The 12,703-nt window shown below is 48.6% G+C and overlaps 1 protein-coding gene across 2 annotated transcripts in view; it reads left to right on the forward strand.

Annotated features, from left to right (window-relative positions):
- Nucleotides 1-6,313: 6,313 nt before the first annotated feature.
- The window catches only part of BRD7 (bromodomain containing 7), a 37,837-nt gene continuing 31,447 nt past the window's right edge, over nt 6,314-12,703 (forward strand). Inside the window, exons 1-2 of one of the 2 annotated variants that reach the window (XM_027044488.2) lie at nt 6,314-6,612; nt 7,092-7,300. In XM_027044488.2, the coding sequence (XP_026900289.1) occupies nt 6,564-6,612; nt 7,092-7,300 (258 nt within the window). In that variant the 5' untranslated portion in view covers nt 6,314-6,563. The remainder of the gene's footprint in view (nt 6,613-7,091; nt 7,301-12,703) is intronic. The other variant, XM_027044491.2, reaches the window with a different exon arrangement.

Consider the following 12,703-nt stretch of genomic DNA (forward strand, 5'->3'; position numbering starts at 1 on the left):
ACGCTTTACTCCAGGATCAGGTGCCCAGGCCATCAGCTGTGTCCCGGAGCTCTCTCTCTCCATAGGTGCGCCAAGTTCCGAAGGCCCAGCTGTGGTGGTCGCCTCGCATGCTTCCGGGTCCTGGGGCTGCTAAGGGCCCGGCTTGCCACAGCCTCACACCCCCCTGGGCAACAAGTCCTCTGCAGACGGGCCTGGCCCTGAGAGAGCTGAGCAGAGGCCATTTCCTGGGAAAGCCACCCCCCCCAGTGGCCAGCCTTCCTCACTGCCTCTCTCCTCCTCCTCCTCCTCAGGCTCTAGGAGGCCACCAGTTACCTCCTGTCCTCAACCAAAAGACCCTCAGGGGAAGAAAGTGGGAGGGCATCATCATCATCATCATCATAAAACAGTATAAGTATTCATTCACTCACTCATTTATTCATTCATTCATCCAAAAATTATTTTTTGAGGGCCTGTGCCAAGCCTGGCTCCATGCTAGGCACAGGGGACACAACTGTGAGTGATACAGGCCCCAATCATGTCCTCGGGGAGCCGGGAGTCCCATGGGGGGAGACAGTTGGCAAACACGCACACAGACATGTAACAGATACGTAACATTATGTCGGTGGCCACATGTGCTATTAAGAGAAGCAAAGTCGCTCGAGGAGGTGCTACTGTAGATCTCTGGTCTGGAAGCTTCTCTGAAGCAGTCACCCAGGAGACCAGAAGCTGGGACCCAGGAGCTGGGCCAGGAGCTGAGGGGACAGTGCTCTAAGCAGGGGAAAGAGCAGAGGCAAAGGTCCTGGGGCACAGGCAGTCTTGTGCATCAGAAGCAAGTGAGGAGGACAGTGTGGCCAGCCTCAGTGACAGGGGTAGGAAGTGGGTCTGGAGAGATGACGGGGCCAGATCAGGCCTGGAAGCCAAGGTAAGGATTCGGCTTTGATTCTAAGACAGTTTTTACCAGGGAAACAACATTACCTCAAGTATGGTTTCAAAGAATCACAAAATACAAAATTTTTTTCTGATGTTTTATTTAGTTTTGAGAGAGAGAGAGAGAGAGAGAGAGAGAGAAAGCTGGAGAGAGGCAGAGAGAGAGGGAGACACAGAATCCAAAGCAGGCTCCAGGCTCTGAGCTGTCAGCACAGAGCCCGAAGCGGGGCTCGAACTCGTGAACCGCGAGATCATGACCTGTCCTGTGCCGAAGTCATGCACATAACAGACTGAGTCACCCAGGCGCCCCAAGAATCACAAAGTTTTTAAAAACTAATATCAGCATCTGGCATTTATCGAGCCCTTGCTCTCCATGTGGTCTTACGCTTGGCATTTTGACCACATTATCTTCTTTCGTCCTTACAACCACCTTATGAAGTGGTCGGCCTGATTCCCTTGTCTTGTTTCAAGAGAGGCGACTGAGGTGCAGAGGGGTGAAGTGATACGCCCAAGGTCACACAGCTAGATAGCATGAGCTCAAGACGAGCCAGGCCGGCCCCCTCCAGAGCCGTTGGGTTACTCTGGTCCTGGTGTTAGGCCGCCTGGCTTCCAATTTTGACTCCCAGCCACCAGCTGTGTAACATAGCCGGCTCCTGTCTGGTCCTGACATTGCCACAGCTCCAGTCTCTGTAAGACGGACACACTGCATCCTCCTCCGGGGGCTGCAGAGAGGACACTGAGCAAGGTGCGGGCTGGCAGTGGGTGGGAGGCAGATGGTCAACAGGTGTGACGGCAGTTACTCACCCCCAAAGCTTTGGGGGCTGTGGTTCTAGGGACCTGGTGAAACATATGAGGTCAATCCACCTTGGAAAGAGGAGACAGCCGTTCGGCCTCCACTACAGCTGCAGCAAAACAGACTGCGAGGGACGTGACGGAGGCCCGCAGACAGAGGAAGGTACTGAGTGGGACTAAGCAAGGCACAGAGTCAGCCTTGTCCTCTCCGAAGACTGTCCTCTTCCTCTACAGCCAATCGGGATGCACGAGAGAGAAGTCTCCATCGCCTTATGGGGGACAGCTAGCTTCTGCCACGAAGCCTCCCCACACTGCCCAGGTCAGAGGCAGCAGTGCCCAGGTATCACAAAACCAGAAGTTTCTCCATTAAAGCACTGCTCTATTCAGCACAGCAGTCACCTTTCATTGTTTGGGCTCCCTTTGTTCATTTAGCCTCATGGGACCCCAGAAATCCATAAACAGCAAACAACAACGATCTCCACTCTTTAACTTCTCTTCCGATCCTTTTGATGCACAAACATCCCTTCCTACGTGTTCGTGTGAGCGTGTGAATCCTCTTGTGGAATTTATCTCTATCTGACACTATTCTAAACATGCAGGAAGAAACCTGGAAGGTTTCTGGCCCTCTTTTAGAAGAGCAGTGTGGCCTCATGGTTAGAATGTAGGGTTTGGAGGTAGACCGACATGGATTCAGATTCCGGAGAGGCATGCTGTGTGACCTTGGATAAGCCACTTGACTTCTTCGGGCCCCAGTTTCCTCACTGGGACAGGGATAAGAGTGTTCCTCTCACCAGGCTAGGAAAAGGAGAAAAGGGAAGAGAGAGTGTGTGCAACACTCTAGCCAAGTACCCTGCACAGGCAAGTTGTTCCTTTACTCTCACTTTAGTCCTTCTTATGGAGATATGCAGCAGACTCAGAAAGTTCCCTCTTTGGGATAATATTTGTATATGCTATCAATTGCTGTGTAACAAATCCCCCTAAAACTTAGTGGTTTAAGTAAGCACACATTTATTATCTCACAGTTGTTTCTGTGGGCCAGCAGTCTGCCCATCACTTACCTGGGTCTCCTGCTTCAGGGTCTCTTGAATGCTGCAATCAAGGTATGAGGCAGGGCTGAGGTCTCATCTGAGTGCCCCATGGAGGAAGGATTCAATCTGAAGTTCAGGTGGTTGTTGGCAGGGTCAATGGCTCAAGAGCTGCTGGGCTGGAGGTCGCCCTCAATTCCTTGCACATGAGCCTCTCCAACATGGCAGCCTCCTTCCTTGAAACATGCAGGCCAAGATGGCAGTGCAGTTGGCTAGCAAGACAGAAATCACAATCTTAGGTAACTGAATCCCAGAAGAGACATCTCATCACCTTTGCCATATCCTAATGGCTAGATATAAGTCTCTAGGCCTTTCCACACACAATTGGAGAACATAAATACCAGGAGGCAGGAGTCTTCAGGGGTCACCTTGGAGTTTGCACTACACAGCAAGGTTCAGTTCAGCTAGCATTTTCTGGGGCCTTTTATGTACCAGGCACTGTCCTGGAGCTGGGAACTTACAAAGTGGAGAAGCCAGGGTGTCCATCTCCCAGGAACTTCTGTGAGATGTTTTCTGCTTCAGGCTCTTACTCGTTTTGCGCTGCTGTGAACACTTTGGGAACCTGTGTACAAGCTCTGTTGAGGGGAGGAGGACAATTACTCATTCCATAGTGTGAATGAGTTAACTAGGCCCTTTTCCCTCCATCCCAGGCTGGTCAGGGAAAAGAAACACACACACACACACACACAGACACACACACACACACACACACACACACACACACACACAGTGAGCTAGCTCTTAGGGGTATTTGCAAAGTAGTGGTCACTGTGCTGGCTGCTATGGAAACAAAGAGAATGAGACCAGACCCTTCCCTGGGGAAGCACACTGGGGGATGGGGAGCAAAGAGGGAAACTCACAGGTTCGGCCTGGAGTGAGGCATGCCACACTGGAAGCCAGATCCGCATGGCGAGTTAAAGCAAAAAGATTATAGCCAACAGCTGAAAAGTTGAACCAAGTTTTGCCCTATACTTAGTGGACAATGGTGGCTTGATCTCAGAGCAACCAAGTTCCCTTCCCCAACAAAACCCCCTTCCCCCACTCTGACTCCACCTCGCAGATGCCAGGGGGGCTTGCTACAGGGAGGCAACAGACACAAACTTCCTTTGTTCGAGGAACCTCATCTTCCCTGGCTAACCATGGCGGTCTGGTGGGGCCTGATGGTCACAGGCTGACTCCTCTTGGCCATGGGGGTGGACTGGATACCCAAGCTGGATCAATCTTCCATTCCCTGGCCCATAAGACACATAACCCAACCTAAGCCAATCAGAGCCTTTCTCTGGCATTTCTTCCTGGGTGAAGCTGTCAGAGAAGAGACTATCTTCCTAGTTATGCAGGAAGCAGCTGCTGGTAACCATGTTTTTAGCCATATAGAGAGGGAAAAAGGTGGAGCCCTACATACACAGAAACAAGACAGAGAGAGAGAGAAAGAGAGATACACCAGACAGTATCAAATTCCTGGTGCCTGTCTTCAAGCTTTACTTGAAAATCTTTTTACTTGAAAATCTTTTTACTTGAAATCTTTTTATTTACTTAAAATAATTCAGACTGGGTATCTGTCACACTCCAACCATAGGGTCCTGAACTAGAAGTATAACATTTTACCGTTGGGAGTTCAAGCTAAAGCTACAAATCTTCCTGGGAGATGTGATCCAGAGGTCCAAATTCTTACTAAAGTATAAATGACTAAGATCCTTTCTTGAGAGAAGGCTGTGATATGGGTTTATCTGAAAATACACAGGGCATCATAAGGTTAAAAGTAGAGACTGTCAAGACATCCTTCACCTTATTCATGTGTGAAAAGAGCTTGTGATTCAAATCAGAAAACCTTGAATTTGAGTGCAGGCTCTGCCACTAACTGGCAAACCTACTTCACTTCTCTGGGCGCTCATTTCCCCATCTTTAAAATGGGAATAATAATGTTTCTGCACTTCCTGTCTTACAATGCTGTCATATAGAAAAATATCAACATTATTTTGTTTCCCTGCAGCCAATGTCCCTAGATGTGCTATATTAAATACATCTTAATACTATATTTGGGTATATGCCAATGAGCAGAAATGTGAACAACATCTCTCCAGTAGGACTCAGCACCTGAGGATAAGAGTGAGTGAGAAAGTCTTAAAACAGCCTCAAGGGGTAGACGTCCATCTACAGAGCAATGGTGTTAGTCTGGGCCCCCACTTGGTAAAGTCTGACATACTTTCATCGGTTTGTGTGTGTGTGTGTGTGTGTGTGTGTGTGCAAATTTATACTTTTCTAAATCGTCTCTTTCTTTTCATTTTTTAAAAATTTCACAGGCATGTGATGGGGTGCTTGGATGGCTCAGCCGGTTAAGGGTCCAACTTCGGCTCAGGTCATGATCTCACGGTTTGTGAGTTCGAGCCCCGCGTCGGGCTCTGTGCTGCCAGCTCAGAGCCTGGAGCCTGCTTCTGATTCTGTGTCTCCCTCTCTCTCTGTCCCTCCCCCACTTGCGCTCTGTCTCTCTCTGTCTCTCAAAAATAAATAAATGTGAAAAAAAATTTAACATGCACGCGAGAAAAAATGTCAAACAGAGAGAAGCATACAACTAATACAATCCACTTCAGCACCACTGGAGCCTTTTCATCCAGATCTTAACTTTTATTTCTATATATGGATCTTACCAAACACACTCGGCTTCATACTTCGTTGGTGTTGTTTTCATTACAGTTTGGGAGGCCTTTACATATCAGCACATAAGTTTGGTGGGTTTTGGGGAATTTTGTTTGTTTTGTTTTGTTTTGTTTTAAAGATTAGAATCCTTCAGTTACCAGCATCCTGGGTTTGCTAGATCTGGCATCCAGTACAGGGTTCAATACATATTGTTAAAAGGAAAACATAAACAAGGGGAAGAGGGAAAGAAGAGAGAAGTCAGGGGAGTGGGAAGGGTGATAAAAAGAAAAGAAAAGGAAGGGGAAAAAAGGAAAAGAGGTAGGAGGATGGAGGGAAGGGAGAAAGAGGGGGAGAAGAGGGAAAGAGAGGAGGGAGGAAGGGAAGGGACACAGAGACAGAGAGGAAAGGAGGGAGAGAGCGAAAACAAAGGCAGATAGAAGCAGAGGAAGAGACGGAGAGAGAGAGACAGTGAGACAGAAAACAGCGAGAGAGCAAGGGAAAGAGGGACAGAGAGGGAGGGAGGGAGAGGCGACAATCAGACAGACAGTCTCAATCTCAGAGAGACAGAGAAAGGAGAGAAGGGAGGAAGGGAAGAGACACAGAGGGAAGGGAGGAAGAGAGGCGAGAAGAGGGAAAGAGAGAGGAAGCGAGAGAGAAGAAGAGAGAGAGAAGTGGAGAGAGAAACAGAGATAAAGGAGGGAGGGAAGAAAGAGAGATGGAAGGAAGAGACGGGAAAAGAGGGAAAAAGAGAAAGGACAGGAAGGGAGGGAGACTCTGAGCCGTGGACACCGCCCCGCCCCCGGCCCCGCCCCCAGCCCCGCCCCCGGGGCGCGGGCTGCGGCGCCACCTCCAGCCGCCAGGAGCCGCCACGGGCAGCCAGCAGCACCCTGCGCGCTCCGCGGACCCTCTCTCCCGCCTCAACGCCGGCCGCTCGCCGCCTCGCCGCCGCTCTCGGGCTCCGGCCGGGTCTCGCGCGCAGTCTTCTCGTGAGGGGCCTCGCGCCGCCCGGCGCACGCCGCCCCCCTGCCTCGGGGCGCGGGGTCTCGCGGGCCCCGCTCCCGCCCTCCGCTCGCCTGGCCCGGACCGGAAGCGGCGCCGCACGGCCTGGGCCTGGCGCGGGGGGCGGGCACCGGGGCCCGGTCCGACATGGGCAAGAAGCACAAGAAGCACAAGTCGGACAAACACCTCTACGAGGGTGAGGAGCTGGCCGCGGTGGGGGGCGGCGGCTCTGGGGAGTGTGTATGTGGCGGGGGGGGGGAGGGTTCTCGCTCCTTCGAGACCACCCTCGAGCTCCCGAGGCGGGCGGGGGGCCGCACCTCCCACGGGCAGGCCGGGGACCCGCGAAGGGGGCGCGGCCCGCGGGAGGCCGCGCAGACCCCTCCCAGGCGGGGGCGGCATTCGAACCCGGGACCCCTGACCCCCCCCCCCTCCGGCGGGGCTCTTGTTGGGAGGTGTGAGACGGCCCCCAGAGGCCCGCAGCGTTCGGGGCACACATTCGGCGAGTGTCCGTCAGTCAACAGGTGCTTCGCGGGGCGCCCACTGCGCGCCCAAAGCCGCCCCGGCAGTGGCTCCCCCTTCTCCCCCTGCCCGTCCCCCTGCCCGCGGTGCCTCTGCATCGTGGATGCTGGCCGGCGCGTCCCGCCCGTAATCGAGGCTCTGTCCTTTTGTTTTAAGAGTATGTAGAGAAGCCCTTGAAGCTGGTCCTCAAAGTGGGAGGGAACGAAGTCACCGAGCTCTCCACGGGCAGCTCGGGGCACGACTCAAGCCTCTTCGAGGACAAAAACGATCATGACAAACACAAGGACAGAAAGCGGAAAAAGAGGAAGAAAGGAGAGAAGCAGGTTCCAGGAGAAGAAAAGGGGAGAAAACGGAGACGAGTAAAGGTAAACGTGGCTGCGGTGCTTCGGCTCTGCTGCTGGTGCCACTTTTTAAGAGTTCCCGCCTCCCGCTGCCAACCTAACTTGATTCTCTCCGTGTCTGGTGAGACGCTGAAACGCCTTTACGGCTGTCTTGTTTTGAGGAAGAGCAGGGCAGCCTAGAAACATGAATCATTTGGGAGTTTCAGCAACTCTTGATTTGTTTATACTTAGTTACACTCACAGCTGAGTCCTGATTTTCAAGAGCCGCGTCAAAGAGCATTTGCCCATCTAGGAAAAGTGGAAGTCGTGCTCGAAGCAGCCTCAGGTTTGTCAACAACAATAGTCGTTTCAAAAGTGAACGGGATTTTGCTCCGAAGTAAATACTGTAATGCCAGATATATAATGAGCAGCTTTCATCTTAAAACGTGAATCCGTTGAAGAGGAAATCTGATCAGAGACCTTTAAGGGACGTGACACCAGTGGTAAAAATTGGCATTTTCCTAACCATCTGCAGTTCACAGAAAAGGGAGGGAAAGTAGCCGCTGTCTTGGTTCACAGGCTCGGCAAACATGCCCGGAATTAGCCTAGACTTCTGCACTTCCCAGATTTAACCGGTCACTGAGTGGTTTATTAAATCAGTTACTGTACCTTGAAGATAGATTTCTATAAATTAGTTTTATAACTTTTATGTGTATATACATAACGGAAGTGTTCTATTCCATGTGATTAAATACCTTGATAAGTCACTAAATCTTAGAGACCCTCTGTTTAGAATTTCCTAAATCCGTTATTTTCTGCCTCAGTTTTTAATTGCCTTTGGCTGGATTGTGACAATATATAGAACTATATAATGTTTTCTTTTGCTAAGTTATAAAAACTATTATGTGCATGTGATTTTTTTTTTTTTAAGAAATTCAAACAATACAGAGTGAACAAAAAGGAGGAAATTTTGGGGCGCCTGGGTGGCTCAGTCGGTTAAGCGTCCGACTTCAGCTCAGGTCACGATCTCGCAGTCCGCGAGTTCGAGCCCCGCGTCGGGCTCTGGGCTGATGGCTCAGAGCCTGGAGCCTGCTTCCGATTCTGTGTCTCCCTCTCTCTCTGCCCCTCCCCCGTTCATGCTGTGTCTCTCTCTGTCTCAAAAATAAATAAATGTTAAAAAAAAATAAAATAAAAAGGAAATTTTTCCTCACCCTGGTCCCTCATACAGCCCCTCCCACTAGAGATAACCAGTTGGAGGGCACCTGGGTGTCTCAGTCAGGCGTCTGACTCAGGCAGCAGCTTGTGAGTTCGAGCCCCACGTCGGGCTCAGAGCCTGAAGCCTGCTTCCAATTCTGTGTCTCCCTCGCTCTCTGCCCCTCCCCCGCTTGCACTCTGTCTCTGTCTCTCTCTCAAAAATAAACACTCAAAAAAATTACTTAAAAAAAAGGTAACAAGCTGGGTTTTTTTATTTGTAAAGTAGTTTATGAACATAGTTTTTAATTTTTTTTTTTTAATGTTCATTTATTTTTGAGAGAGAGAGGGAGACACAGAATCTCAAGCAGGCTCCAGGCTCTGAGCTGTCAACACAGAGCCCGACGCCAGGCCTGAACCCACAGACCGTGAGATCGTGACCTGAGCCGAAGTCGACGCTTAATTGACTGAGCCCCCCAGGTGCCCCAGTGAACATAGTTTTTAAAAGTCAAGAGTACTTCAGAGCTTTTACACAAAAGCAGTCTCCTGCTCCAGTGGAGAGTTTTATTTCCAAAATGTTTTAGTTTTTTTCCTTTGGGTATTTGTGTCCTTTTTTTTTTTTTAAATTAAATTTTTTTTTCAACGTTTATTTATTTTTGGGACAGAGAGAGACAGAGCATGAACGGGTGAGGGGCAGAGAGAGAGGGAGACACAGAATCGGAAACAGGCTCCAGGCTCCGAGCCATCAGCCCAGAGCCCGACGCGGGGCTCGAACTCACGGACCGCGAGATCGTGACCTGAGCTGAAGTCGGACGCTTAACCGACTGCGCCACCCAGGCGCCCCTTGTGTCCTTTTTTAAATGTAGTTTATGTTATTTCCTGACTTATCAGTACGTCTTTTACTGATAAGTTACAGAAGGTGAGAACTTAAGTCAGCAGTCCAATACCGCTTCACACCCCCGATTTCCCTTCCTCCATTCTTCCAGCGTGGATGTATCACGGTTGTTGCTTAAATCAGTATTCAGTGTTTAATTGTTTCTCACTGGTGACAAGTATAGCAAACATAGAGCCGAACTTGGTCTCTTGTTAATTGCTTTCATTCGTTTGGTTATTGTGTACCAAATCTTCCCAAACTGACAGATTTATGAAACCCGTCTGATTTCTGTTTTTCACGTGGTCAAACACTTCTCCTTTTCTTGAGACATCTATCTTGGAGCCCTCCGTGCCCTCCTGCCCTGTCTAGTCTGGTTGAGTCCTCTAGGCCTTCTGGGATCCTCCTTTGCTTCTTTCCTGGATCCCACGCCTTCTTGATTTGCTCCCTTATTCTGGTGGATTCTTAACTCTAGGAAGTTCCTAAGAAACCATTCATAGGAGGTAGGTTTTGGAAGTCCTTATGTGTTTGAATATCTTTATTCTGCCATCCTATAGTCTCACATAGATGGATGGTTTGACTCCGCATGGAATGCCAGATTGAGAATTATTGTGTCCTAGAATTTTAAAAGCATCTTGTTCTCTAATTGTCCTTTTTTAAAAAATAATAGATGTTTATTCATTTTTGAGAGAGCAGGTGTGAGCGGAGGGAGGGGCAGAGAGAGAGGGGAACAGAGGATCTGCGGCGGGCTCTGCGCGAACAGCAGCAAGCCCTGTGTGGGGCTCGAACTCATGAACCGTGACATTATGACCTGAACTGAAGTCCCAACACTTAACCAACTGAGCCACGCCGGCACCCCTAGTTGTCCTTGTTTTTATAGCACCCTGTTCTTATTTTTCTATGCAGTATCTTCTTTTTTTTCTCTGAGGATATTTTTTTTTCCTTTTAAGTTTTCTTTTGCTCCTTGCTTTGTACCTCCAGTTCTTCAGTTTATTTTCTTGGTCTCTTCCTTTTATGTTAACGGCATCCCTTAGATACCTGTTGTGCCTTCCTAGTCTGTATTTCAGTGTGAAGCACAAAAGGGCTGATTAATAAATACTTTAATTAAAGTACTTAATTAAAGTATGAATAAATACTTTGTATTTAGTTTTCTAGCTGTAGAGTCACTAAACAAAGACCTGATCATTTCATTGGGGAACCCCCAAATGTCTGTTCTCCAGAGAAAAGTCCCTTCTTGGACAAGGATTTTACCTGGCTGCTGGTATTTTGGGGGCCAGCCAGGGAAGGGGACTGAAGGTCCTACCACCCAGTGCTCTGCATTCAGTCCAGCATCTCTCCCCACTTCTGGCTGGTATGCTGTCTGGAGACTCTGGTTCCTTATGTCTCCAAGTGTGAGCTTTTCCAGGTTTCTCAGCTGGAGAACTTTTCTCTAGCTGTCCACTTCTGCATGCAGGAGGTCTCTTGCTTTCTGTGATCTGCACGCTCCTACACTTGCCTTTCATCTCCCAAATGTGTGGGTATCTTTCATCCCCTGTCATCTCGTCTGTACTTTGTTCATCTCATTTAACTGGAAGTTGAGGTCACCCCTTTTAACCACTTCTGATTTTAGTTCTGGCACCATAATGCCAGCTGATACACTCGTGTTCTTCATTTCTTCTTTTATCATTTGTCTCATTCCTTTTATTATTAACTGCGTAGTATTTTGTTATATTGATGTACCATATTTTATTTGATACTACATTTAAATGTTACAAATAAAGCTTCATTGAGCCTCATGTACACAAATCTTTGTATACTTTTGTAAGGATATCTTCAGGATAAGTTCCTGAAATTCTCCCCCTGTGTTCCAGCCACTCTGCCCTTTCTTGACTGTGGCTCGAAATGTCATTAGCCCTCATTATATTTCGATTACCTTGTAAATTAAGATGCTTTTGCATCCATAGTCTTACTTGGACGTAACACCCTGCAGAATAGGACAAGTAGGTTGGTTTCCGTTTTATAAAAGGTAATGTGGAAACTCAGAAGTGAAGTGAATTTGCCCAAGGTCCCGTTTCCCCAGGACTCAGAGACCATGGGACATTCCAGATTCTCTGGGGTGTCATTGGTTCTGTAGAGGCTGTTTGGGCCATCCTTTCTTTGCAGGTCAGACCAGGGATGGGGGAGGGGGTTCTTTTACTAGTGTTGTCTAGGAAGGGAGACTTCCGGACGCTCCTCTGTGAGCTACGTTCTGGATCTCTAGGGAATTTTAGGAACAGCAGTTGCCTCTGGTCTCTTCTTGGGGAGAAGCAGCTGTGTAACAGACATGGGCCTGGAAGGGGCTGGGGTATGTGTGGTTCTAAGGGACTGGTGATTCTTCTGGCCATTCTTTGTGGCAGGAAGAAGGAAGGATGCAGGGAAAGGATAAAACTTGCCATTTTAAAGCGTTTTTCTGAAAGGCATACATAACTTCTGTGTTTCATCAGCTACAACTTAACCACATGGCCACCCTAGCTGCTAGGGAGGCTGGGAAATGTCTTTTAGTTGGAGAAGGAGGTGGGGCTTTGTACCCTAATAAAGATCAGGAATCTGTTACTTAGGGAAGAAAAGGAAAAGGTAAAGTTTGGGGGAAGCACACACACTTACAACATAAAACCCTATAATTTTTCAAAAGTGTTGGAGTTAAATGAGTTTCTTCTCTTGAGTAGGAAAGGCCCTGGTTATATTAGTTTAAAATGGCCAAGCAGTTACGATCGATAGTATTTCTCTGTGTAGCACAGTGGCATTTAATACCAGCCAGAACATTACGAGTACAACATCCCTTTGTTTTAATCGGGCCATGATCTAGATACCACCCCTCTGAAAGTGTGTTGGCTAGTTTTTCCCCCCTGAGCATTCGAATGCTGAGTGATTGGCAAAGAATTTGTGTGCTGGCATAACTCTTAATGTATTTCCTAAAGATTCAGCTTTACATTTGCAAGTCCTTTATTTCCAATTTCCACATCATATAAAAAATATATAAGGCACCTGGCTCAGTCAGTTAAGCATCTAACTCTTAATTTCAGCTCAGGTCATGATCTCCCAGTTTGTGACTCCACAGTGTGGAGTCTGCTTGGGATTCTCCTTCCCTCCCTCTCTCTCTGCCTTTCCCCCTCTCATGCATACACACACTGTCTCTCCCTCTCTCAAGATAAATAAACTTTAAATAAAATAACAGCTGATGAATAAATGCTCCTATCATTTGGTCTAGTAATATAAGCATGAGAGGACAATGAAGTAAAACTGAGGGGCAATAAGTAAAATTCTGTGGGATGCCTGGGTGGCTCAGTTGGTGCAGCATCTGACCCTTGATTTCAGCTCAGGTCTTGATCCCAGGGTCGTGGGGCTGAGCCCTGCATGGGGCTCTGCAC

This window comes from Acinonyx jubatus, chromosome E2 (genome assembly GCF_027475565.1).
Source record: "Acinonyx jubatus isolate Ajub_Pintada_27869175 chromosome E2, VMU_Ajub_asm_v1.0, whole genome shotgun sequence".
In the NCBI taxonomy this organism is placed as follows: domain Eukaryota; kingdom Metazoa; phylum Chordata; class Mammalia; order Carnivora; family Felidae; genus Acinonyx; species Acinonyx jubatus.